This window comes from Panthera leo, chromosome A2 (genome assembly GCF_018350215.1).
Source record: "Panthera leo isolate Ple1 chromosome A2, P.leo_Ple1_pat1.1, whole genome shotgun sequence".
Taxonomy (NCBI): domain Eukaryota; kingdom Metazoa; phylum Chordata; class Mammalia; order Carnivora; family Felidae; genus Panthera; species Panthera leo.
In genome coordinates, this window is record NC_056680.1 from 156,327,330 (window position 1) to 156,351,652 (window position 24,323).

Here is a 24,323-nt window from a genome sequence, read left to right on the forward strand (position 1 = left end):
TCTTAAATTCCACATATGAGTAAGATCATATGGTATTTGTCTTTCTCTGACTGACTTATTTCACTTAGAATAATACACTCTAGTTCCAACCACGTCGTTGCAAATGGCAAAATTTCATTCTTTTTTATGTCTGAGTCATATTCCATTGTATATACATCTTCTTTTTTTTTTTTTTTTATATACATCTTCTTTATCCATTCATTGGTCGATGGACATTTGGGCTGTTTCCATAATTTGGCTATTGTTGATAGCACTGCTATAAACATTGGGGTGCCTGTGCCCCTTCAAATCAGTATTTTTATGTCCTTTGGATAAATATCTAGTAGTGCAATAGCTGGGTCATAGGGTAGTTCTATTTTTCACTTTTTGCGAAATCTCCATACTGTTTCCCAGAGTGGCTGCACCAGTTTACCTGATTTTTTTTTTTTTTTAGCTGTTAACCTTTTTAAGTCTTTATTTCCAGTTCATGTAACATTTGTATATTAATTACATGATAAGCAGTCGTGTTTAAAAAACATATATTTTTGGCATGTGGCTTGTAGAATTTTTTAAAAAGTGATGTTAGATTTGTTTTCTTTTTCTTATGTAGAAAGCAGATGGGTGCTATCAGAGCCTCTCCCTCATCACCATAGTGTAATATCGTTCTTACACCACAATGAAATGTATGCAGAATTGCTTTAGCTTTATTCTTTATTCAGAGGTGTTTCAAATGTACTGATGCTACCATTTCTTGACTGAATATATATATATAAACACTCCAAAGTGTATATATGGGGGAAATTTGAGGAGGAAGTAATTCGTAAAAGATGAAGGCTGTATCTGTTTATTTTATTTATCTTCAATTTCTTACTGGTTCACTGAAATCCTCACGAGGGTGGGATGAATTTTTCTTGCTGTTCAGTGCTTTATCTTTTTCATCTGTTGTTCTGTGGTCACAGTGACCCGGGCTAGGTAGCAGACTTTCCCAAATGTATTGAGTGCAAATAAACAGGTACTTAGCAAGACCTGAAAAAAAAAAAAAAAAAGCGCTAGTCCAGAAACGACAATGCAGTACTTTTTTTGAGTATTGGGTTGTTTGTGTTGGGCATGGTGTATGAAGGAAGTAAGCATGGAGTAACTACCTTTTCCTTGGAGGAATCCACACGGAGCGAATTACACTTAAAATAGTCTTCCAGGTTGTTGTTTGTGAGATGCAACTCTGCGTGCCTGGCTGCCCATCTTTCTCTCTCCTCCCACTGAGTGTCAGCCATCAACACGAAGCACACATTCTCTGCCCCTCTGTGCTTTAAGTTGCATGAGGGCTGGGTCTTGTCAGGAAGGCCTGTTGTTTGATAGTGTTTCTTATGACAAGGCGGTGGGTTCAGTTCTGGGTAAGGAGTTAACAAATCTATTTGGTACCACATCCAAGTCACATCCTCGTTGTGTCTCTCCCTTAATTAGTTCTCAGTAGGAATGATGTAGAAGCTTGTTCTTCAATGATAAATCTGAAAACCCCAGCATATTGTACCCAAGCTTACAGTTTAGATTAACCACATTGGGGCATTTGGATTGTTGATTTCAGTGGCCTACAGTTGCTTGTGCTGTGTGGGTAGGGAGCTCTAAGGGACACTGGGAGCCTAGACCAGGGGGAAAGGGACTTGCTCCTTCCTGTTTGCTTGCTGGTCTTGTCATGTTGGCTCAATCTCTCTTTAGCTTGCCAGTGGCAGCTGATGTCTGTCACTGCAGCCTTTGTTTTCTGACTTCCCCAAAGTGAGTCTTCCTCCTCCCCCCAACCCCCTGGAAAACAACTGTGCAAGCTGGGGGGCCACCTCCCCTCCTCGGTAGTCTGGACCCTGATTCCTCTGACCTTCTAGATTTTAACTACACCGACCTCTGCCCTAGAGATGGCGGCTGCCCCACACAGCTCCTGCCTGTTTATCACAGAGCTCCATTTTTCCTGTCACCATTTTGTTATGTTAAATTCTCTCTGCTCCTTTTTGCTATAACCATTTTATTACATTAAATTCTCTATTGAAATAATCTATATGATTTTTCTGTTCCTATGGGATTCCCATCGGATTCAAAGAGAGGTTTATAAAACACTCTGAATTTGGGACATCACTATGAGTGATGACATCAAATATCTAGGCAGGTATGAGAGTTGAAGAACAGAAAATTACTGTAAAATATTTCTAAAATTGCCTGATGTGTTTCAAGGTGATCCAGTTATTATAGGTATGTGTGTATTACCTATACTCTGAATGAAAATGACCAAGACTTTTAGGAATTTTGTTCACTAAGTGAAGGCAAAATGATGAAGTAAAAAAAGAGTGGGCACCAGGTCAGACAATGTTAAAGTATCTCTTTAGAAAGCAAAAGAAGAGAGAAACATGAAAGCCAAGAGGAAGAGTGCTAAAGAAAAAACACAAATGGTAGACAGTCTAAATATCTCAGTAATTACATTGAATGAAAATAGATTACATCCTATTTTCACATTGATATTTTTAAACCCATAAAATATAGCTTATATATTGTTTACAAAAGCAACTAAAACACAGTCACACAAAAAAATCTGGGAATAAGGGTCTTGAAGAGCATATCCCTGAACAAATATGTGATAAGTGGAAGCAACAATACAAATGATAGTTTTTTAATAAAACTATTTATTTTTAATAGTTTATTAAATATAGATTAATTTTATAAATAGTTTATTTACCTATAAATAAAAAATAAATTTGCATTCATGTTTATATAAGGCAGAAAGCATTCATTAGCATACAGAGGGTTATAATATACAAATACAGGTAAGAAGCTATCAAGACAGTGTTACAATCATAAATATGTATGTATGTGACGACATAGCTACAGTGTAGAATTAGGGGGAAAACCCCCCAAGAATTATAATGAAAAGATTTGTAAATTCAACTTGTTAGTAAAGGATTTAGCAAATGTTCTCAGAAACAAATTGATAATCCCAAAAAAAACTAGAAATACAGGCTTTGAAAAACAAAGACCCTGGGATCCAAAGACCCTGGCATCATGATCTGAGCCAAAATCAAGAGTCTAACATTCAACCAATTGAGCCACCAAAGTATCCCCTTTGTGTTTTAAAAATGAAGTTAATAATGATGAAAGTTCTGAATATCACACTTGAGATGTACAGCTCAAATGGTAGAAGAAAAGCAAATTTATACCTCAGATTACATTTATTAAAAAAATAGGACGCAAAAAGGAAGTTAAATATTCAACCCAGGAAGATGATCAAGAATTAAAGATAGGATGTAATTTATATAACAACAAACTTTATTGATAAAAATGGAGTATGAAGATCATTAAAATATAACCTAATTCTTTTTTTAAGTTTATTTATTTATTTTGAGAGAGAGAGAGAGAGAGTGTGAGCATGAGTTGGGAGGAGCAGAAAAAGAGGGAGAGAGAGAATCCCAAGCAGGCTCCGAGCTGTCAGCATGGAGCCTGAGGCAGGGCTCGACCCCACAAACCCTGTGTGGTAATGACCTGAGCTGAAGTCAAGAGTTGAGTGCTCCACCCACCGATTGAGCCACCAGGGCCCCTAAACCTGATTCCTTTTACAAACAAACACCACTAAAACAGATAAGACTGATGAGAGGAACAAAAGAGAAAAGGTCTATATATACAATGTTGGGAATAATAAGTTATATAACCAAAAAGTAGAGATTGAAAAGACAACTCTATGAACAAAATTTATTACAATAAAATTTAAGATTAGAAATATCACTAAAACTTCCTTATGTAGAAATAGAAAATCTAGACAGGAAATCTTCAAAAAAATTGATGACCAAAATTATCCTACAATCAGAGAACATTGAGTCATATGGTTTTAAAGGCAAATTTTACCCATCTTCAAGAAATGGCTAATTTGCAGATCATATAAAACCTTTTTGAGAACAGAAAAAGAGGGACAAGTGTCTAGTTCATTTTACAAGGCTAATATGACATTGGCAGCAAAACTGCCAAAGGATAGTAGAAGAAAAGTAATTTATTGAATAAATCTCAAAAGGTAAAATAAATACAAAAAATCTTAAATAATCAGTAAACCAAACAGTATATTCAGTATCAAACAAAAGATATTTTTCATATAAAAAGAACTTAAAGCAAAAACATTTTTTTTTTGAGAAAAATAGGACCCTTCTATGCTAGTAGATTTAAAAAAGGAGGAAAAGTAGTACTTTTGTATGTTTAATAAATTGGGCTATGAACAAAATACAGGTAATGATGAGTGTTTCTCTCTAGGCACCAGATGCCCTTGGATGTTATCAGTAGGAGGGGTAGCATCTTTCCAACATGTCAGGGTGCAAGCTGGATGCTGGTCACCAGTAAGCCTCTCCCTGAACAGGTGTGATGGAGAAAAGCCCATTTCAGATCTATGGCAGGTCAGTGCTCTCAGGTTAAAAAATAATCAGTCTGTTGATAATTTTCTTAGTTGGCATGTACATTAAAATAACTTTAACTTAGGAATTATATTTTACCCTGTTTATATTTGTGTATAAGAGTTGATTCAGATAAAAGAACAAAATAAATTTAAATTACAAAGTCACTATTAAATTGACTCTTGTATTCCCCAGAATTATAAGATGCGGTCAGTTAATTTCCATTTTAAGGAGAGAGAAAATGGTGGCTACCTAGGGAAGACCTAGGGGGACCTTGGTTTTCCAGTCCCCTTGAGCTCAGAATCTCTGGAAATTAAAAAATAGAGATTGTTTCCTGCTGAGAGTTTTCCTTCCCTTTCTGCACTCCAGGTAAATCCTACAAAACAGGACTTAACAAGTCCCATTGGGATACCTTATCCTATTTCCTAACTCCTTAACATGTTCCTCATAGCTTCTATAGGTCCTGCTACCTGGTCTTACTTTATAAATTGTATTCCTTGTGGTGATTTGATGAAAAAAAAAAAAAAAAGGATGCATGGTCCATCAGATCAGGTGTGGTATAAAACTTAGCCAACACCAGCGAGCATGGGGAAAATATGAGTTTCATCTGTCCTAAATACCACTTAATCTATTTGGCGGTTTAAGGATGTGGCGGGGGAGGGGGGGCATTGGAGTTTTTGAAACCGAAATAAAACAAGCTTGTAGTAATTGTGATGTATGAAGGAGCCTGGAAGGCATTCTAATGCGTCTCACATTTAGGATCATGGGCTCCACAATGAGTGAAGAAATCCGCAACAGCAGTATTTTGTCAAGAACATCCTTCTAGAGAAACCAGAGGTAAGTACAGCGAGACCCCCCCTTCCCCGGGAGCAGCAGACAGCGGTGTGACGGACAGGTGTTCATCTCTCCCTACACCGAACACTCAGAAGTATCTTGAGAGGTGGGTGAGCTGAGCAGAGATTAAATCCTCTCTTCTGAAAGAGATTCCTTTGCCCCTGTGGAGAAGTTTTTCTCTTGCAAGAGATCATGGGAAGAAACGAATTTCAGCATTAACTTACAAATGCCATTTACTTTTTTGGGGTGCTTTCACTTCACCCAACTTCTATTGAGTTTGTCATCTCATTTTTAGCTGTGAATCTGAGCCAAGTTTCTTACCTAGTCTTTGTTCACTACACAATTTCGAACAGGCTGTACTGAGCAATCATATTTCAAAATACAATTGCTATTGCCTGTCAATGCCAAATTTCTGCTATTGATAGCCTTAGCTAATAGGATAATTTAGATACACCTAATATGTATCATTTCCTCTCCTGCATGTAGTGTTGTTTATTTAAAAAAATTTTTTTTAACATTTATTCATTATTTTTGAGAGACAGAAAGAAACAGAACGTCAGCAGAGGAGGGACAGAGAGCAGGAGACACAGAATCTGAAGGAGGCTCCAGGCTCTGAGCTATCAACACAGAGCCTGATGCGAAGCTAGAACCCATGAACTGCGAGATCATGACCTGAGCTGAAATAAGAAGTCCAAAGCCTAACGGACTGAGCCACCCAGGTACCCCGTGTTTCTTGTTTAAATTATAACAGCTGTTTGAGAGATTTTCTTGCAAACCTTTCTATTGCCTCATGAACTTAAGGAGTAAGAACTTAAGTAAGTAAGAACTTAAGTAAGTAAGAACTTAAGTAAGCACCAAAAAATGAGTTTGTTACAGAAGAAGTGTGTCCTGAAGGTTTTCTTTTTGAAGGTGAAATTTCTTGTGGTGAGTTATTTAAATATAAGAATTACCATCTTTGTGGATGCTTTTAGCAGTCCTGTCATTCCAATCAGGTTATATACACCAGCAGACAGGAACCGTCTTATATGCCCTCAGCTGAGACACGTAGCAGGACATATGGTATGTTTAGTAAATATCTGTGAATTTTATATTTTGTCTTTTAGCTACTTGTAGGTAGGAGGAAAATTGGCCCTCCTACTCTGGTTTATTGTGTGCCTTCATCATATGAAATTTTAGAAACAGCATTGTTATTTCCATTGACTCCAAATATTGCAAGAAAGTCAAAGTGGAAATGGCTAACACTTTTCTACACATTTAGGGCCAAGGAATCCTATAGTTGGAAGGGAAGTTAGCATTCTTCTGGGTCAACTTCTCACATAACACAGGAATCCCATCTTGAATAGATGGTTAATCAATTTCTGATTTCAAACATTCACTGACCTAAAGTTCAGCTCTAATAAAACAACCAGCTTCCAAGGAGATTCTTATTTTTTGAACTAAGGTAAAATCATCCTTCAATAATTTCTGTTCTGAATTCTGATTCTGTCTTTAAAGCAGGGCAAAAGTTTACTCACTTTTGTTTATGAAAGCTTTCAAATACTAACTTAACAGAAAAGTGGATGGGGAACTGGTAGGAACTCAATTATGAGTTTTTCTAGGATTCTTATTTTGGTGAAATTCAGATGGATTCTGGACTGAAGATATGGAGTCAGACAGGCAAGAAAACAGGAGGAATGGCTTAAAAGTTACAATGATTCCAACTTCAGAGCACCCACTGTGTGGTGAAAGATTTTTTCTAATTTACTAAGCCACAAAAAATGAAAGATTCATGATAAATAATAATTATCTTTTCACATAGAGTTAAGAAGCTTTAAAATATGTTACTAATACTATGAATACGAATCTATAGTTAGGGCTCTTGCTCTAGCCTTGGATAGGGACAGTACTTTTTAAGTCCTAGGCTACGATCCACCATGAAATCATTCAACTGACATTTCAAAAAAAAATTTTTAAGTCTATTTATTTTGAGAGAGACAGAACACAAGTGGTGCAGGGGCGGAGAGAGAAGGAGAGAGAGAGAATCCCAAGCAGGCTCCATGTGGTCAGTGCTCAGAGCCTGATGTGGGGTCATGAAACTGTGAGATCATGACCTGAGCTGAAATTAAGAGTCAGGCACTGAACTGACTGAGCCACCCAGGAACCCCCTAACCAAAATTCTTACTAAATAATGGAATAGAATAATATAGAAAACACACTGCACGTAATAAGGACTCAAGAGTCCTTAAATTAGTGTAGGAATATAGATAGGTAGGTAGATAGATACAGAATGTAAATATAACATAGAGTATAAGAGGGGTGGTGGGGTAACATCCTGATAATGAGATAGCACAATCAGAATAGAACATCGTGGGTACAAGAGTCAAAAGACAAAGGTCTCCATTTGAAACCTGGCCAGAGTTGTTGCAAACAGCCTGCCATTCTCTCACTTTGTTCAAGATTATGCTGTCAGTGAAGATCACAAGGCTAACAAATAATTTATATATTGAAGGCAAAAACTCATGAGAAAACCTGATGGAAGCTTTTCTGACATTCACCTTATCCTTCTTCCCATCCTCATATTCTAGATATATTCTAGCTAAGAGACATCAGTACAAATTCACACGTATGGAGATATGCATACTGCAATCTGAGAATATGCATGGGCAAACCTCTGATAGAATCATTCCAAACTGAGGAAAGTACCCGCTCCTATGAAGACCACTTAAGTATTAACATTTGAACCGTGATGAAAGTTGGTTTGGAAAGAAACATAAGATTTACTGAATACTATTAATTTTTTTAAACATTTATTTATTATTGAGAGACAGAGAGACACAGAGCATGAGCAGGGGAGGGCCAGAGAGCGGGGGAGATGCAGAATCTGAAGCAGGCTATAGGCTCTGAGCTATTAGCACAGAGCCCGACGCAGGGCTCGAACCCACAAACTGTGAGATCATGACCTGAGCCGAAGCCGGTCACTTAACCAACTGAGCCACCCAGGCATCCCAGATTTACTGAATATTTTAACAGAATATTAGCATTTAGCTTATTGAAGTGAAAAAATTTCCTTCTGTTTCATTTGGAATGCATAATTTTCACTTAGTAAGTAACTAATAGGACAAAAGCATCCTTGAAGATATTTTCTTAGGAAATAAACAACGACAAACACAGGTCCATCATGTTTAAACCCTTCCCTCAGGCATTCAGGCTTGGGAGCCCCACTGTCTCACACAGAAATGGGGAGAAATAAGACCTCTGTCACAGAGTTCATCCTACTGGGATTTCCTCTCAACTCAAGGATTCAGATGCTTCTCTTTGGGCTCTTCTCCCTGTTCTATGCCTTCACCCTGCTGGGGAACGGGCTCATCCTGAGACTCATCTGGCTGGACTCCAGACTGCACACCCCCATGTACTTCTTCCTCTCCCACCTGGCCATCGTCGACATAGCCTATGCCTGCAACACGGTGCCCCAGATGCTGGTAAACCTCGTGAATTCAGACAAGCCCATCTCCTTTGCTGGCTGCATGACACAAACCTTTCTGTTCTTGAGTTTTGCTCATACTGAATGTCTTCTCCTGGTGGTGATGTCCTATGATCGGTATGTGGCCATCTGCCACCCGCTCCGATACTCTGTCATCATGAGCTGGAGAGTCTGCATCACCCTGGCATTGACTTCCTGGATTTTAGGAGTTCTCCTAGCCCTAGTACATCTAGTGTTACTCATACCATTGCCCTTCTGTGGACCCCAGAAAGTTAACCACTTTTTTTGTGAAATTATAGCTGTCCTCAAACTTGCCTGTGCAGATACCCACATTAATGAGACTATGGTTTTGGCTGGGGCAGTATCTGTGTTGGTAGGACCATTCTCCTCCATTGTGATATCTTACATTTATATTTTATGTGCCATCCTAAAGATTCAATCAGGGGAGGGGCGCCAGAAAGCCTTCTCCACCTGTTCATCCCACCTCTGTGTGGTTGGACTCTTTTATGGCACAGCCATTATAATGTATGTTGGGCCCCGTAATGGGAACCCCAAGGAGCAGAAGAAATATCTCCTCCTGTTCCACAGCCTTTTCAATCCCATGCTCAATCCTCTGATCTATAGTCTGAGGAACAAAGAAGTCAAAGCTGCTCTGAAGAGGATGCTTGAAAAAGAGCGAACTTCATGAAAATCTGTAGAATAATAAAATAACTGAGTTTAAAGGGACCCGAGAAATCATCTCATCCAATATTTACCAGGATTCATAAACATGCTCAAGGGCATCCTTTTCATCTTCACACTTTCCTAGCTCCCAAGAAAGCTCATTCTACTTTCCTCCCTCTGGCATCGCAAGTCAATGCTACACAAGAAAATGAAAATAACTTCTGACCAGCTGAATAGTGGACATACTTGTAATATAATTATATTAAATATTCTGAATGAATGGAAATAAATTTGTATATTTTTCTGCCATCAGGACTCAGAGACAACATTTTATAAAATAAAGGAAGGTATTGGCAGAATGTTTAAGATACAGCAATTAGCAGAGATTGATACATAGTAATTTCGATATTTGAAATCCAGCAGTTGTCTACTCTTTCAAAAATAGTTCTGCAATTAAAATACAATTCCTGTATAAATTCCCGTGATAGTAATGCTTTCTAAGGCATAATCAATTTAAGTTAGGAAGAGCATGAGCCATGGCTTCATGGGATAGAGAATGAAAAATATAACTGTGATGCCACGACCAACAAGAAAAACACAAAAGATGTCTGGCTAGTAAATATAAGGACACGGTAAGAACTTGGGCAGTATAATCCTGAACCATATTCCAAAAGTTATGGTTATTCTGAAAGATCAAGTCAGGTACTTGGGAAGCAAATGCTATGCAAGTTGGTTTGTGGCCCTTAATCATACATACCATGTGGTAAGGTTTCATTGTCTGACAAGCAAGTAATTAGCTGTCTTGGACTGAGTTGTGTTCACTCAAAATTAATATGTTGAAGTCATGGCATTGTAATACTTCAAAGGGGGATGTTTTGGAGATCGGGTTTTATGGAGGTAATTATATCAGTGTGAGGTGTTTAAAGTAAGCTCTATCCCAACAGAGCTGATGTCCTTATAAGAAGAGATTAGGACACAGATATAAACATGTGAAGACACAGGGAGAAGACTGCCATCGACAAGCCAAGAAGAGAGACCTTGGCAGGAATCAACCCTGTCCACACTGAAATCTCAGACTACTCACCCTCTAGAACTGTGAGAAAATAAACTTCTATTGTTTATGCAGACCAGTGTGTGATAGTTTAATATGGCAGCCCTAGAAAACTAATATATTATCTCAGAGGTAGAACAGAGAATCAAATGAATATAATTAGCAGAGGGCCAAACATTGTCAAGTACAAGTCAGTTACCAAAGATAACATTTAAGCAGCTACTGGAAAATTCTCCGCTATGGGAAAAAAATGACAAACAGAGAGTTTATTTCAAGTCTGGAAAGTAAAATCTTTTTTCTTAATTGTAAAAGTCTTTTATTGAGGTCTTTGGAAAAAATAAATCTATAGTATCATTGTATGAAAGTAATATTAGATATTTTCAGGTTAATTTTCACTTAGTGAAAGCACAATGATCACAGGAAAATTATTTATAAATTTGCCCAAGCAATGCATTTTTATGAGACTCTCTCAAAGAATCATATAAGCAAAATTTATCTTAAAAATTAATTAAAGCTGTGTGAAAATAAATACCATTATGGACAATATGGATATATGTGATCATATATATATTAATATGTTAACATAGTATTAATATATATACTTATTTATATATATTCCTTCAAAAAATATAAGCACTGGTCAACAGAAATAATGTAGCAAGGATCTCCAAAAATCTTCTGCTCCATAAAGAAAAAAGTACTCTGACAAATTGGTATAAATTGACTGTTTAAGAACTCTGGGGGGAAAAAAGAGGCAACAATCTGGGGAGTGTTTATGCAAGAAACACTGCTGACCTTGTTAAGAACAGTGAGTTTTGGGATGGTTCAACTTGCTGTGTTTCCATCACTTTCTCCCCAGCTCTGCAGAATCCTCGAAAAGCAACAGCCCTACATTCATAGTGGAAATCAGCATCTCTGCAGCCTCTGGAGAGGGAGAATAAGGTTTAAGCAATATAAGAGCAAAGAAGTAAATAAATCTCTAGTATCATTCTACAAAACTAATTTTGGGTTAATTTTCACTTTATGAAAGCATGATGATCACAGGAAGGTTATTTATAAACCATTGAAATTAAGTTGATTTAACCTAAACCATATTATTATAAATTAAAATGCTGATCATAAGCCCAAGGGGCAGCCACTAAGAAAATAACTCAAAAAATATACAGTGCACTACAAAATATTTGACAAAAAGGGGCCAGTAATGAAGGAATGAACAGAGGAACAAAACATCATAACATCTAATATGACAGCAAATAACAGTTAAAGTATAAATGGTAATGTTAGGATTAGAATTTAGGCAGACCATGAATCCTGTACTTTTAAACTCTAATCCAAATTGTAGAATTAAGACTAAATTTTGTCAACCTCTGAGAATACAATGAGCACTTTACATGTTTAATTAGCAATGTAAAAATATATATAAAGTAATATTGATCACCAAAGAGAGGGAAGAGAAGAGAGAAAGAGAACAGAAGGGATAGGTATATAGAAGTGCATTTTTAAACATATTCTATGAAACAGTCTCTACATAAAGCAGGCACTCTCAATGACAGAGAGAAGGCATGAGAGGGAAGCTTACAATTGGAGTCTTGTCAGTGCCTTTAATGATGATGGATTTACTCTCTTGAGATAGGAGGTCAGTGGGCACTGCTGATTCACAGGGATGTGTACTAGGCAAACATTCAGTCCAGAACACTGTATTTGGGAAGAGGCCTGGCAGGACATTTTAATTTAAGTGTTATCAGCATGTAAAATCCTTGGGACCAAGGAGGCGCCATAGAAAGTGGTCAGAAAATAGATACAAAGAACAAACCTTGAAAAATGTCAGTGTTCATAGACATGGGAAATGAAGAGAAACCAGCCAAGGAGACAGAGAAGGAAGAGCCAGAAAAGTAGAAGGACCACTGGTTGGGGTGGGAGGAGGCAGAATATCATGATAGTCAAGGGAAAGGAGTGTTTCAAAGAGGGAGCAATGGACTGTGTTAAATGCTGCTGGCAGGTCAAGTCAGATAAGGATAGAGAACCGGTCGTTGGGTTTAGCAAAGTCAAGATAATTGGTGAGAAAAACGGTCTCACATTTGACTATAGATATGTTTAAAGGAACAGGAGCAAAGGCATTTGAGACAAATGGCGGGAGAACAGTTCTTGAGTAGGCAGGAGGGCTGGATTCCTGGCCTAAAGTGGCGGACTGTCCTTCATGACGGACAACCCAGTAACTTCGCAGTAACAGCCGAGGAGCTGGGAATAAGTGCAGGTCCAGGAACTCCGTCAATGTGTTAGGGTTGTGCAAGTTCTTGTTTGATTCTTTTGTGTCCTCAGTCACTGTCAGTCAGTAGCTGGGACTGTTGAGTGGGAGGACTCATGGGAGGCTTAAAGAGAGAAAATATGGGGGAAAAATCACCTGGCGAGGAGACTAGAGAAACAGGAAACAGGAAGCGCTCTGGTAGCATCAAGGGTCAAATTGATGTGAATACTCATGAATTTAAAGGGGTCTGAGTCGTCTGGGTTTTGTGTTTTCCTCCAGATGTGTGGAGGTGGACAGAGACATTCATTGTTGAAATTCAGTCTAACACCTAAAGGCTTAGCACAGAGACACTAAAATTACCTCCCTAAAGTGTGTGATGGAAAAATAAATGTTAAAAAAAGGAAGAAATATTTAGGGAGTGGCTTGCAATCAAAGGAAGACAAGAAAGCACGGAGGGAATAAGGTTCAATCTCTGTGAGTTTCCATGTAAAACTAAGTATTTGCAATGGGAATTTTTTATAATTCACTTTACAGTAATACTATTCAGCAAAGATTGTTCACTCCCTGGGGAGGATCTAGTCCTTTGACTATAGGTGCTTCTTTAACAAGCCCCCGGGGAGTGGGGGGCACACTTACACCATAACATTTAAACCATTCCAAAACGGGACATGAAACCAGGCACACTTGAAGATCAAGTACATAAGACGTCCAAATACTTGAGGCTTGTACTGTGTGACGTAAGCCATGAAATATGACTTGTATCTGCTACATTTCAGGCCAAGGTCCTCCTGAGTAGGATCACTCATGCCATTCTCCCTGAGTTCTCACTTTTCTGCATAAATAGGTGCACACACACATACCCACACGGATGACAAAGCTGGAGAACTCTGGGCAGGTTTTACACTAGTCTGTAGGGAAGACAATGTGTGAAGACGCTTTGTAATGTGTTCCCTGGATGCACAGGTATGCCTCTGTGAATTGGGGTGGTTGTAGGTGATCAGAGTACAACGCCCTCATATCCAGATGTGTCTTGAACACTCCTGAGTACTGTCCTCTTGGTCAAGGTAGAAAGGATATCTGTGTCTCCTCATCCAGCAAACCTGCTCCAGGGAGTCGGCGACTCATTCCCCCATCTCTGTGAGTTTTCCTGTACATTCAAGCCCAGTTTAAGAGCTACACCAGAAATAGCATTCCCCTTTGTACAAATCATTATATATAAAGCTGGTTGATGGTTAACACAAGAGCAAGCCAGAAGGCTGGCAGAAATCATCAGGTTTAAAAAGAAGGAACAGTCTCCTTTGTGAAGACCTCTTTCCCCCACTATGTTGTGGGGTGGGGGGGTGTCCTCACAGTATCACCTGGCATTCATGCTGTCACAACCCCTCCCCAGTCACACCTATGGGAAGTCACACCTGGTGGAATTAGATGTCTGTGACTCATGGTATCAAACAGAAAGGAGCCTAAGAAGGATCTAATCCTTTAGCCTCCTTTTATAATTGGAGAAGATGAAGCCAGAGATCTTCTGCAATTTTCCTTGACCTGTCATTTCTTCCCCAACTGAACTACCTGCTCCTACTACAGCTTAGAGATATTTTCTAACCAGGAAAGTGAGAACACTGGGGCTTCTTTTATAAGCCTCCCAGGAGGGAGGTGTTGGTCAGTGGCAGGGACACATCCTATACCTATTGGACAAAGTTCCATTATTATTTTTTCTTTATCAGTGAAGCTGGGAGAGGTGCCTGATTCGCTTATTCTTATTTGGCATTCCAGGCTTACTGTTCAGGGATGGGAGTCCTCATCCTAGGGAAACTCTTTGTCAGATCCTAGAATGGAATTATGTGACCACTATTGTCACTTAGTAAAGTTTAGAGGAAAGTACAGCTCATGGAAATGTGGTAAAAGCCACTACTACTAAACGATTTCACCTCTGTTCTGTGTCTGGCACCATGTTCAGTGACAACATTTGCTTTATAAAATTTAAAGAATTTAAATGAGCTCTTTATTAAGTCACTTTTGAGAATTGCTTCTTTTTTCATTTTTAAAGTTTATTTTTATTTTTTTTGTGAGAGTGCACATGTGAGCTGGGGAGAAGGGCAGAGGGAGAGAGATAGAGACAGAAAGAATCTTAAGCAGACTCTACACTCAGTGTGCAGCCCAACACGGGGCTGGATCCCATACCCTGGGATCATGACCTCAGCCAAAGTCAACACTCGGACATTCAACCAACTGAGCCACCCAAGGGTCCCAAAAAGTGTTTTTTTAAAAAAAAAAACAAAGCAAAAATGTGTTGTTCTTAAATTTTAAAAATGCAAAAAGAAAAAAAAAGTAAGAGAATCCACATCAGTGTGTTTAATATTGTAATGAGAAAATCTTTTCTTTGGATTCTGTGTAAGAAATATCTGCAGCTCTAAGATCCTCTAATTTGTATTCTGGCAAGTTTGTTCTCCCCTTTCACATTTAGATCTAAAACCTACCCTGAGTTTATTTTGTGTATTAGGTGTAGTAGGGGCCATGTTTTAATTTTGTTCCACGTAGATAGTTAACTGACCTGGCATCATGTATCGCAAATACCAGTGCCACCTTTGCTGTAGATCATATGAGTGCACTTGAATGTGCATGCATGAGTGTGTGTGTGTATTTCCGAATTTCTGAGTCAATCAAGTTGTTCCATTGATCTGTTTGTTTTGCCCAATACCACATTGACTTAATCACTGTGACTTTGTGATAAGTATTGGTAGTTGATGGACTAACTCCTTTTACCTCATTCTTCCTTCTTAAGATTCCCATGGCTATCCTTGACCTTTTGCATTTTCATATAACATTTACAATAAGATTATTAATTTCCACGTGTAAAAAAAAACCTGCTGGGATTCCGATTTGAATTTCGTTGAAGGTATAGATCAGTTTGGAGAGATTTGGAACTTTACAAATTTTCCAATCTATAAACACACACACACACATCCTTCATTTTGTGCATTGACCTTGAATTCAGAGTTTTACAAAATCACTCATTGATTTCAATAATTTATCTATAAATTTTTAAAAATGTTCTACATACATAATTGTGTTTTTGTGAATAATGACATTTTATATTCTCCATTTTAATTCTTATGCCCTTTGTTTTTTCTTTTCTGCTTTATTTCTGGCTAGTTATAGAGTCAGTGCTAACTAGACATTAGTGTAAGTGGAGCACAGTAAGCTTGTTTCCTAACTCAGAGAAAAAGCTTTTACTATTTCATTAATTAGGTATCATATTTCTATAGGTTTTGTAAATACTCTCTCTCAGATTAAGGTCCTTTTCTTTTTACTACTTATTTTTTGAGAAGGGGGGAGAAGGGGCAGAGAGAGGGAAAGAGAATCCCAAGCAGATTCTGTGCTGTCAGCACAGAGCCCCATGTGGGCCTTGATCTCACAAACTGTGAGATTATGACCTGAGCTGAAATCAAGTCAGATGCTTAACTGACTGAGCCGCCCAGATTCCCCTAAAGTTCTTTTCTATTTGAAGTTTGCTAAGTCTTTTTTTAGGAAATGGGTCCTGAATTTTATCTTGTTGGTGGATTTTTTTTCCCAATTAGTATTGTACAGTATCTCCTCTGTGCCAATAGATGCTTTGGAATGGTATTACGTATTTATGTGGCCAAGGACTTGTTTTGTCATTTTTCTCTTTTTTCCCCTTTTTTTCACTTAATTTTTTAGCCTTTGTGTATGTTTGTGGGTGAGAGAGAGACAGAGAGACACAGAGAGAGTTTGATTTATGTTTGAGTGGTTTAGGTATGACTCTTGAAGGGTTTTGTAACTTGTTTTTCTGATTTCCATCTAATATGATTAACTCTGTCTTTTAGTGACATATTTACATGTAACGTGATAATATATATATATATATATACATTGATTAATGCCAGCTTATTTTGTGTTTTCAATCAAAATTTTATTTGTTTCTTTCTCCTTTTTTCCCTTCTGCCTGCTGCTGGATTGATAATGTTTTTAATCTATTTTATTTGCCTTATAATTTTGGAAACTGTAGATTTTATGTCTGTTTTTGATGATTTTCATTAATTGGTAACATCCAAGTTTAATAAATTATTCTAAAAAATTTAAAGCCACTGGGGTTTCAATTCTTATCAAGAATCTCAGCACTTGCCACTTATCAAACATCCCTTCCTTGTTTAGTTAGTATTTTTAAAAGATTTCATCTCACCTCTTCAAAATACCAAAATAATTACTTTATAACCCACAGGCTATAAAATTTACCAGCATAATTTTTCAAGTGCTGTGTCAATATTGTTTGTGTATTTTGATTTACCTCTAGTTCGCTTTTATTCTTCCTGAGGAATATACTTTAATAGTGTACTAGGAAGGATCTGTAGGTATCAATACCCTTCTTATTTGTATATCCAATAATGCGTCACTTTGCTCTCATTCATTAGAGAGAGTTCTTGAAGATACAAAATTTTGGAACATCAGCTTACCTCTTTGGCACATTAAAGGCAGTAGCTTATGTCTTCAGACCCTTTCCTGCCGTCAGCGGCCATTGAATTGTCGTTCCTATGTATTTCATTGTTTTTACCTTTGGTAACTCTTAGTACTTCCTCTTAATCCTGGAAAAAGTAAATGATAAAACAGTCTAACAAAAGTTGCTGAAGACACAAATGAAATTATTGCTGCTATGACAAAATCATGAAACCTATGAATGAAATAAAAAGAGCACTATAATGAATCAAGAACAATGTGTATGGTAAGAATCACCTTTAAAGTCTTAGGAAGGAAAAGTAAGGTCATTTAAATATTTAAAAAATTAGGTAGATGGGATAAATGTTAACCTGGTGTCAGTCATAGAGTAAATGTACAATTAGGGTATAGTTATGAAAAAGTCTATCACGTGGTGAAGAGAAAAAGAAAAACAATCTGAAAGGATTTTGGAAGGGACATAAGTTGATCGACTACACATCGATTGAATAAAAGACCCACAGGGTCTAGATACAGTGAAATGTAGGCGATGGAGGAAAGACGACAGTTGGAGAGATAATTGTTAAGAACTTGCAATCACTGGGAATTTTTATTTATCCTATTCTGTTATCAGAATACATTTTTTTATCTGAAGATTCACATATTCTTCAGTAATGAAAAATACCTCATTTTGCTTGACTGTACATTTAATTTTTGCACTCCTTAAGTGGAATGCATTTTTTTTTTATCATTTAAGGATTTAGGTCTAGTTTGAATTTTTGAGTTCTATTTTGAGTTGATTTCGTGAAATCTCTTCAAGTATTATATCTTCACTGTTCTCTCCATTCTTTTGCTCTGGAAACTTTATCACGTCTAAGTTTAGCTGCTCAGTCGGATTAATCATGTCTCAAGACTGCACCTTCAAAATGGTACCCCTTTGTTTGTCTGTATTAACATCTGGGAGGGTTCTTAAATGTGACCTTCCAATGCACTATTTCTCTCTTTAATGTGAGGTCTGGAAATGATCTTCCTTATTGGTTACAAAATAATGTGGCATCATGTCTTATTTCAAATGTGTGTGCTTGATCCATTTTATACACTCTTTTTTTTATGGCTACCTTATTCATTTTTCTTAATTTATCAAGCATTTTAGTAATTGTTATGCCTTTATTAATTTATTGGAGCATCCTAACCATTCTTGGAGTCTTTGGGAGATTGTGCCATAGCTTTATTAAATCTTGAGTGAATTCCAAGTTCCAAATGTTTACTTTGTTTTTCCTATTTAGCAGGACTTATTTTTCCCAAAATAAGTGTTTAGGCACACCTGCTGAGTGAAAGATTTTTTTTTAGCATGGTTTTTTGCTTTTTCCACCTTTTCTTTCTCTCTGTCTTGTAATTTTGAATTTTTGTTATTCTTCACCCCAGCTCCATGAGCCCTGCATATACAATATATAAAATGTAATATGTAATATAATAGTGTCTCAGGCTCTGGTGATCTAATGAGAGACCCAGGAAGCATATTGTCTTCTTTGTAGTCACCTTATCCAGCAGCCCAATAGCTGTTTTAAACTTCTTCTTATATCCAAGCCCTTAGGATTGAACGATTATATTAGTATATTCCATCTCCCAAAACTTGCCTTGACTCTGTAAGAGCTGAGTTCCGGGTGTAACTTTCTGCCTTCACACTTGGAGCATACATGTTTCTGATTCATTTCTGGCATTGTGGGAATGACCTCATTTTAAACTCTGGATATCTATTTGGGGGGTTGTATTTTATATTTTGATTTCTCATCTTCATGTGTTTGAAGTAGAGGAAGGCTGAGGAACCCCTCTTGAGCACAGGTCTTTCTTCTTAACTAAATATACAACCAATAGTGTAAATGCAATGATAACATTGTTAGTGTCTGTTATTATTGTTAATAGTATTTCTGGGAGAAAATAGAAATTAGTGGAAGTGGAGGTAAATGGAAGAGAATCTGACTCTATCTCCTTATTAGCTGCAGCTGATTATTGCTTACAGTGAATTTCAAGAAATGACATTTCTTCTATTTGTTAAACAGTAGCCAGAGACTCCAATTTTTATGTGAAGCCTACTAATTTTTAATATCAGTAAATAACTAAATTTGTTAAATGTCTCCAAAAGCCAAATGGACAGGTCAACACCACAGACTTTGGACTGGGTTGGATCCATGAATTACTGATTTGTGGCCCCTGCATAAATTCTCACTCTGTATGAACAGATCATTCCTTTCTCCTTTTCTACCCCTCAGCTCCAAAACTCCTATCCTATGTGTGGCATTGTGTCTGTGTGTCAAAAGAACATGGGAAGCAATCAGACATGGATCACAGAAGTCATCCTGCTGGGATTCCAGGTTGACCCCAAACTTGAACTTTTCCTCTTTGGGTTCTTCTTGCTATTCTATAGCCTCACGCTGATGGGAAATGGGATGGTCCTGGGGCTCATCTGCTGGGATTCTACACTGCACACCCCCATGTACTTCTTCCTCTCAAACCTGGCCATTGTCGACATGTCCTATGCCTCAAGCATTGTCCCCAAGATGCTGGCAAATCTTACAATGCAGAAGAAAACCATCTCCTTTGCTCCATGCCTACTTCAGACTTTTTTGTATTTGGCACTTGCTGTCACAGAGTGTACGAGTTTGGTGGTAATGTCCTATGATAGGTATGTGGCCATCTGTCACCCCCTACATTACGCTGTCATCATGAGCTGGAGAGTGTGCACTATCCTGGCTGCCACTTGCTGGATATTCAGCTTCCTCTTGGCTCTGGTCCATATTACTCTCATCCTGAGGTTGCCCTTTTGTGGGCCACAAACAATCGACCACTTTTTCTGTCAAATCATGTCAGTATTCAAATTGGCCTGTGCTGACACTAGACTCAACCAAACTGTTCTCTTTGTGGGCTCTGTGTTTGTTTTAGTCGGGCCCCTCTGCCTGGTGCTGGTGTCCTACACGTGCATCCTGTTCGCCATCCTGAGGATCCAGTCCTCGGAGAGCCAAAGAAAGGCCTTCTCCACCTGCTCCTCCCACCTCTGCGTGGTGGGGCTCTTCTTTGGAAGTGCCATTGTCATGTACATGGCCCCCAAATCCCGCCATTCTCAAGAACAAAGAAAGATACTATCATTGTTTTACAGCCTTTTCAACCCTATGCTAAACCCACTGATCTACAGCCTGAGGAATGCTGAGGTGAAGGGTGCCCTGAGGAGATTTCTGAGGAAGAAGACATCAGTGTGAGAGGTGGTTTGGAGTATTCCAAGCCTGTGGGTTTTCCTCATGGTTCTGGGTCCTTGAATGCACTTTTGAGTCCCTTAATTTAACAAACTCAGTAGTCTTTATCTTTGGATTTCTTATAAAATGAGAATATAAATACTCTTACCATTTAAGCCATTAATACAAAACCTGAGATAAACATTATGAAACAGAAAATTGTAGTCTAGTCCTATTTATGAACAGAGATGCAAATATCTTAAAGAAAATATTAGTAAAATAAGTCCACAAAATAATATTACATTTTGATAAAGTTTTTATCTTCCAAATGCAAGAATTGCCTAACATTAAAACAATGAAAATAATTCACCGCATTAAAAAGATATATATCAGTAGATCCAAGAAAGTGTTTGACAAAATTCAACATCAATTCATGATAAAACTCTTTAAACCTAGTATAACAGTAAGTATTCCTAAGAGGATCTACCAAAAAACAAAAGAACACATATAATAGATATCATTCTTACTGCTGAAATGCTAGCACCTTTCCCTGTAAGATAAAAAATAAGATAAAGATGTAGACTATCACCACTTGTTTTCCGTGCTTTAACCTTTTTACTAGAGACCCTAACCGGCACAGTTAGACAAAAAGGAGAAATACATGTGCACACACACACACACTTGCAGAGGAATAAACAGACTGTGATTATATACAAGTGACATGATTATAGATGTAGGAAATCCAAAGAAATCTTTTGATATATTATTAAAATTATAAGAAACTTCAGCAAAGTAGCTTGATACAAAATCAATACAACGATCAATTACATTAAAAAAATTTTTTTTAATGTTTATTTCTGAGACAGAGCATGCGTGGGGGAGGGGCAGAGAGAGAGGGAGACACAGAATCCGAAGCAGGCTCCAGGCTCTGAGCTGTCAGCACATAGCCCGACACGGGTCTCAAACTCACAGACTGTGAGATCATGACCTGAGCGGAAGTCAGACGCTCAACCGACTGAGCCACTCAGACGCCCCTCAATTACATTTTTTATATAACAACAAATAATTGAAATGAAATTTTGCAAAATGCTAGTGAGACTATAGGACTTCATTTTAAAACTCTTAGGAATAAATTTAACAAACTATGTACAAAAAACTATAAAGACAAAATTAGAAAACTTTATTGAGTTCCAATAGTAACTTGTGGAGCCTGGATGGCTCAGTTGGTAAATACACAGGTAAACAACATGAAATATGCCAACTTCTTGGACTGGGAAACATAATATAATAAAGATCCAATCTCCTCAAATTGATTAATATATTTAATGTAGTCCTAATCAATATCCTACAATATTTCAGTGGTGTGGGTATGTGCAGAATACACATTCTGCATTTAGAATACATTCTAAAATGCAAAGGGCCAAGGCTAGTCCAAGTACTATTTAAAAAGATAAAGAATGAGGTGAGAGTATTTAATTTTTCCGTGTGCCATAAAGCACCAGTAAATAAGACAACGTGCTGCTCTTCCAGGCACTGACCAATAAATAAACTGAACAGTGTACGAAGCACAGAAGCAAGATTCATGCCTTTATAAAATGACACTTGCTATATTAGAGATGTGCCATGGCAGTTCTGTGGGGGAAAGGAAGGGCTTTGCAGTAAATAGAGCCGGCACACTTAAGGAACCATGTAGATACTTGAAGGGCAAAAAAACCTCAATTCCTAGTGTTTTCAAGACCTAAGTGTCAAACATGAACTATACATAAAGCTTTTAAAAGATAAGAAGGGGAAGGATTTTTAAAATAACATACAAAATTGTTAGTCACAAAAGAAAACATTGATGAATTTGACTAGATTAAAATTAAGAATGTCTATCAATCAATAAAGGGTGTAAAAAGAGTGGAAAGACAAGATGTGGAGTCCTCTTCTACCTGTTCTTCTAATTTATTGGGTCTCAGACATTACCTCCTCAAAGACCAGCATATTTCAGAGTCACACGTGTCTGGAACAGGTGATTTTCTATCATATCACTCCAGTTTATCTTTGTACCCAAATCACTTTTTACAAAATAAACAGACCTTAGGAATAAGGGTAAAATGGAGATTTTTCTCTTTCCTGTCCACCTGGTAGATGAGCCATTTTCAGATGTTTTGGGTGGGAGAGTTTTCTGACATATAATTACTCCCTCTCAGCAGATTTTTCCTTGTATTTCGTTGGCCAATATTGAGCCAAATGGTGATCTCTAAATAGTCACTGACAAAGAGGATGAAATTGAGAACTTGGCTTAGATCCATTATGGTTTAATCAGTGAGACCCACTTTCTCTGATAAGTTTACTATCTAATACCTCAAGAATATCAGTACTAGCTCAGGAAGTGGTAATGGCCATAAGGCAGACAACCAATAGTATCTGCTAAATGGTTCAAGTTCTGACACAAGATTTCTGAAATCTTGAGTAGGAAATTGAAGTGTGCTAATCTTCTTATCCTTTAGTATTAGGGATCCAATGGATACTCTCTCACATTAAGGCATAATGTTTAAAAACCTAAAGGCTACAACCTCTAAATATAATGAAAAATTGTTATATCAAAGAGATTGTATTAAGAATCTGGTAAGATTAAAAAGGACTCTGAACTAGAATAAACATTTTAGTTACATAGTGGGAACTTAATTTTCCTTCTGCTAGATTATACACACACACACACACACACACACACACACACACACTTAAAAATAGCATGAGGAATATGAAACAATTTTCATTAAAATGTTATCTATTTATCCTTTCCTCCATCTATTTATCCAAGTACACAGAGATATGTGGGAGTCTACTAACCAAATGTGTGGGTGATATTGTTGTATTTTTCTGAACTGCTTATTTTCATTTGGGGAAAATATTCTTTTTACACAAAATAAAGAGTGAAAATACTTTCCTAAAATATCATGTGATTACATTTTGTTAAATTATTCATCTATCTGTCCTATTAGCCCTGAATTTGTTTATTTACTTGAAGAAATCTCTGGGATTTCTTGAGCTATTTAGCCATAATAGTTATTTCAGGGTGCTTTGACCTGGAATAATTTTAGATTTTTTTCTTTGTACTTTTCAGAATTGCTTTATTTTTTACATATGGAGCTCATTTCCATTTTACAACAACAAAAAAGTCATTTTTCCCCCTAAAAGTTGGTGGAGAGAGAGGCTGGTAAAGAAGCATGGAGACTTTGGGGCTCCTGGGTGGCTCAGTCGATTAAGCGTCCGACTCTAGCTCAGGTCATGATCTCACAGTTGGTGGGGTTGAGCCCCGCATCAGGCTCTCTGCTGTCAGCACAGAGCCTGTCCTGGATCCCCTGTCCCCTTTCTGCCCCTCTCTCACTGGTGTTCTCTCTCTCTCTCTTCTCTTAAAAATAAATAAACATTACAAAATATTTTTTAAAAAAAGGAGCATGGAGACTTTTAAGAAAGAGGGTAACATGAGTGTAGCTCTCCTGTTTACCACTAGAATGTGAGCAAGGGGAATACAGATTTTGTCTCCATCAGTTGTATCCCTTAGTGTCTGACACATTACTGGTTTATGATAAACATTTGATTAGGGAAGATAGTAGTGGTCAGCACCCACTCTCCAATCCTGAGCAGGGTGCAATATAGTGTTGTTGTCGCATTGATCAACCCAACCAAGGAGACACAATTTCTGGAAAAATCTGCTGGAAGAAAGAAACAACACCCCCACTGAAGTCCATTTATCCACAGCACATCAGCAGTGTGAACAAGTTTGTATAGAAAACTCTTGGGACACCTGGGTGGCTCAGTCAGTAAAATATCAACTCTTGATTTCAGCTCAGGTCATGATCTCATGGTTGATGAGTTCAAGCCCTGCATCAGTTCAAGTTCTGTTAGCACTGAGCCTGCTTGGGATTCTCTCTCTCCCTCTCTCTGCCCCTCCTGTGTGCATGCGCTCTCTCTTTCTCTCTCTCTCTCTCTCTCTCAAAAATAAATAAATAAACTTTAAAAA

General features: G+C 37.6%; 2 protein-coding genes across 2 annotated transcripts; both read left to right on the plus strand.

The window, feature by feature from the left end:
- Positions 1-8,437: 8,437 nt before the first annotated feature.
- Positions 8,438-9,370, plus strand: LOC122213584 (olfactory receptor 2A25). Its single transcript, XM_042927659.1, has one exon. It carries the CDS (start codon positions 8,438-8,440, stop codon positions 9,368-9,370), a length of 933 nt encoding a protein of 310 aa, XP_042783593.1.
- Positions 9,371-19,408: 10,038 nt separating this feature from the next.
- On the plus strand, positions 19,409-20,341 carry LOC122213585 (olfactory receptor 2A12-like). The gene has a single exon (XM_042927660.1). The coding sequence runs from the start codon at positions 19,409-19,411 to the stop codon at positions 20,339-20,341; it is 933 nt and encodes a 310-aa protein (XP_042783594.1).
- Positions 20,342-24,323: the final 3,982 nt, after the last annotated feature.

Bases quoted from the DNA above. Each gene is read 5' to 3' on its own strand.
- LOC122213584 (XM_042927659.1), top strand. From the start codon at position 8,438: ATGGGGAGAAATAAGACCTCTGTCACAGAGTTCATCCTACTGGGATTT.
- LOC122213585 (XM_042927660.1), top strand. From the start codon at position 19,409: ATGGGAAGCAATCAGACATGGATCACAGAAGTCATCCTGCTGGGATTC.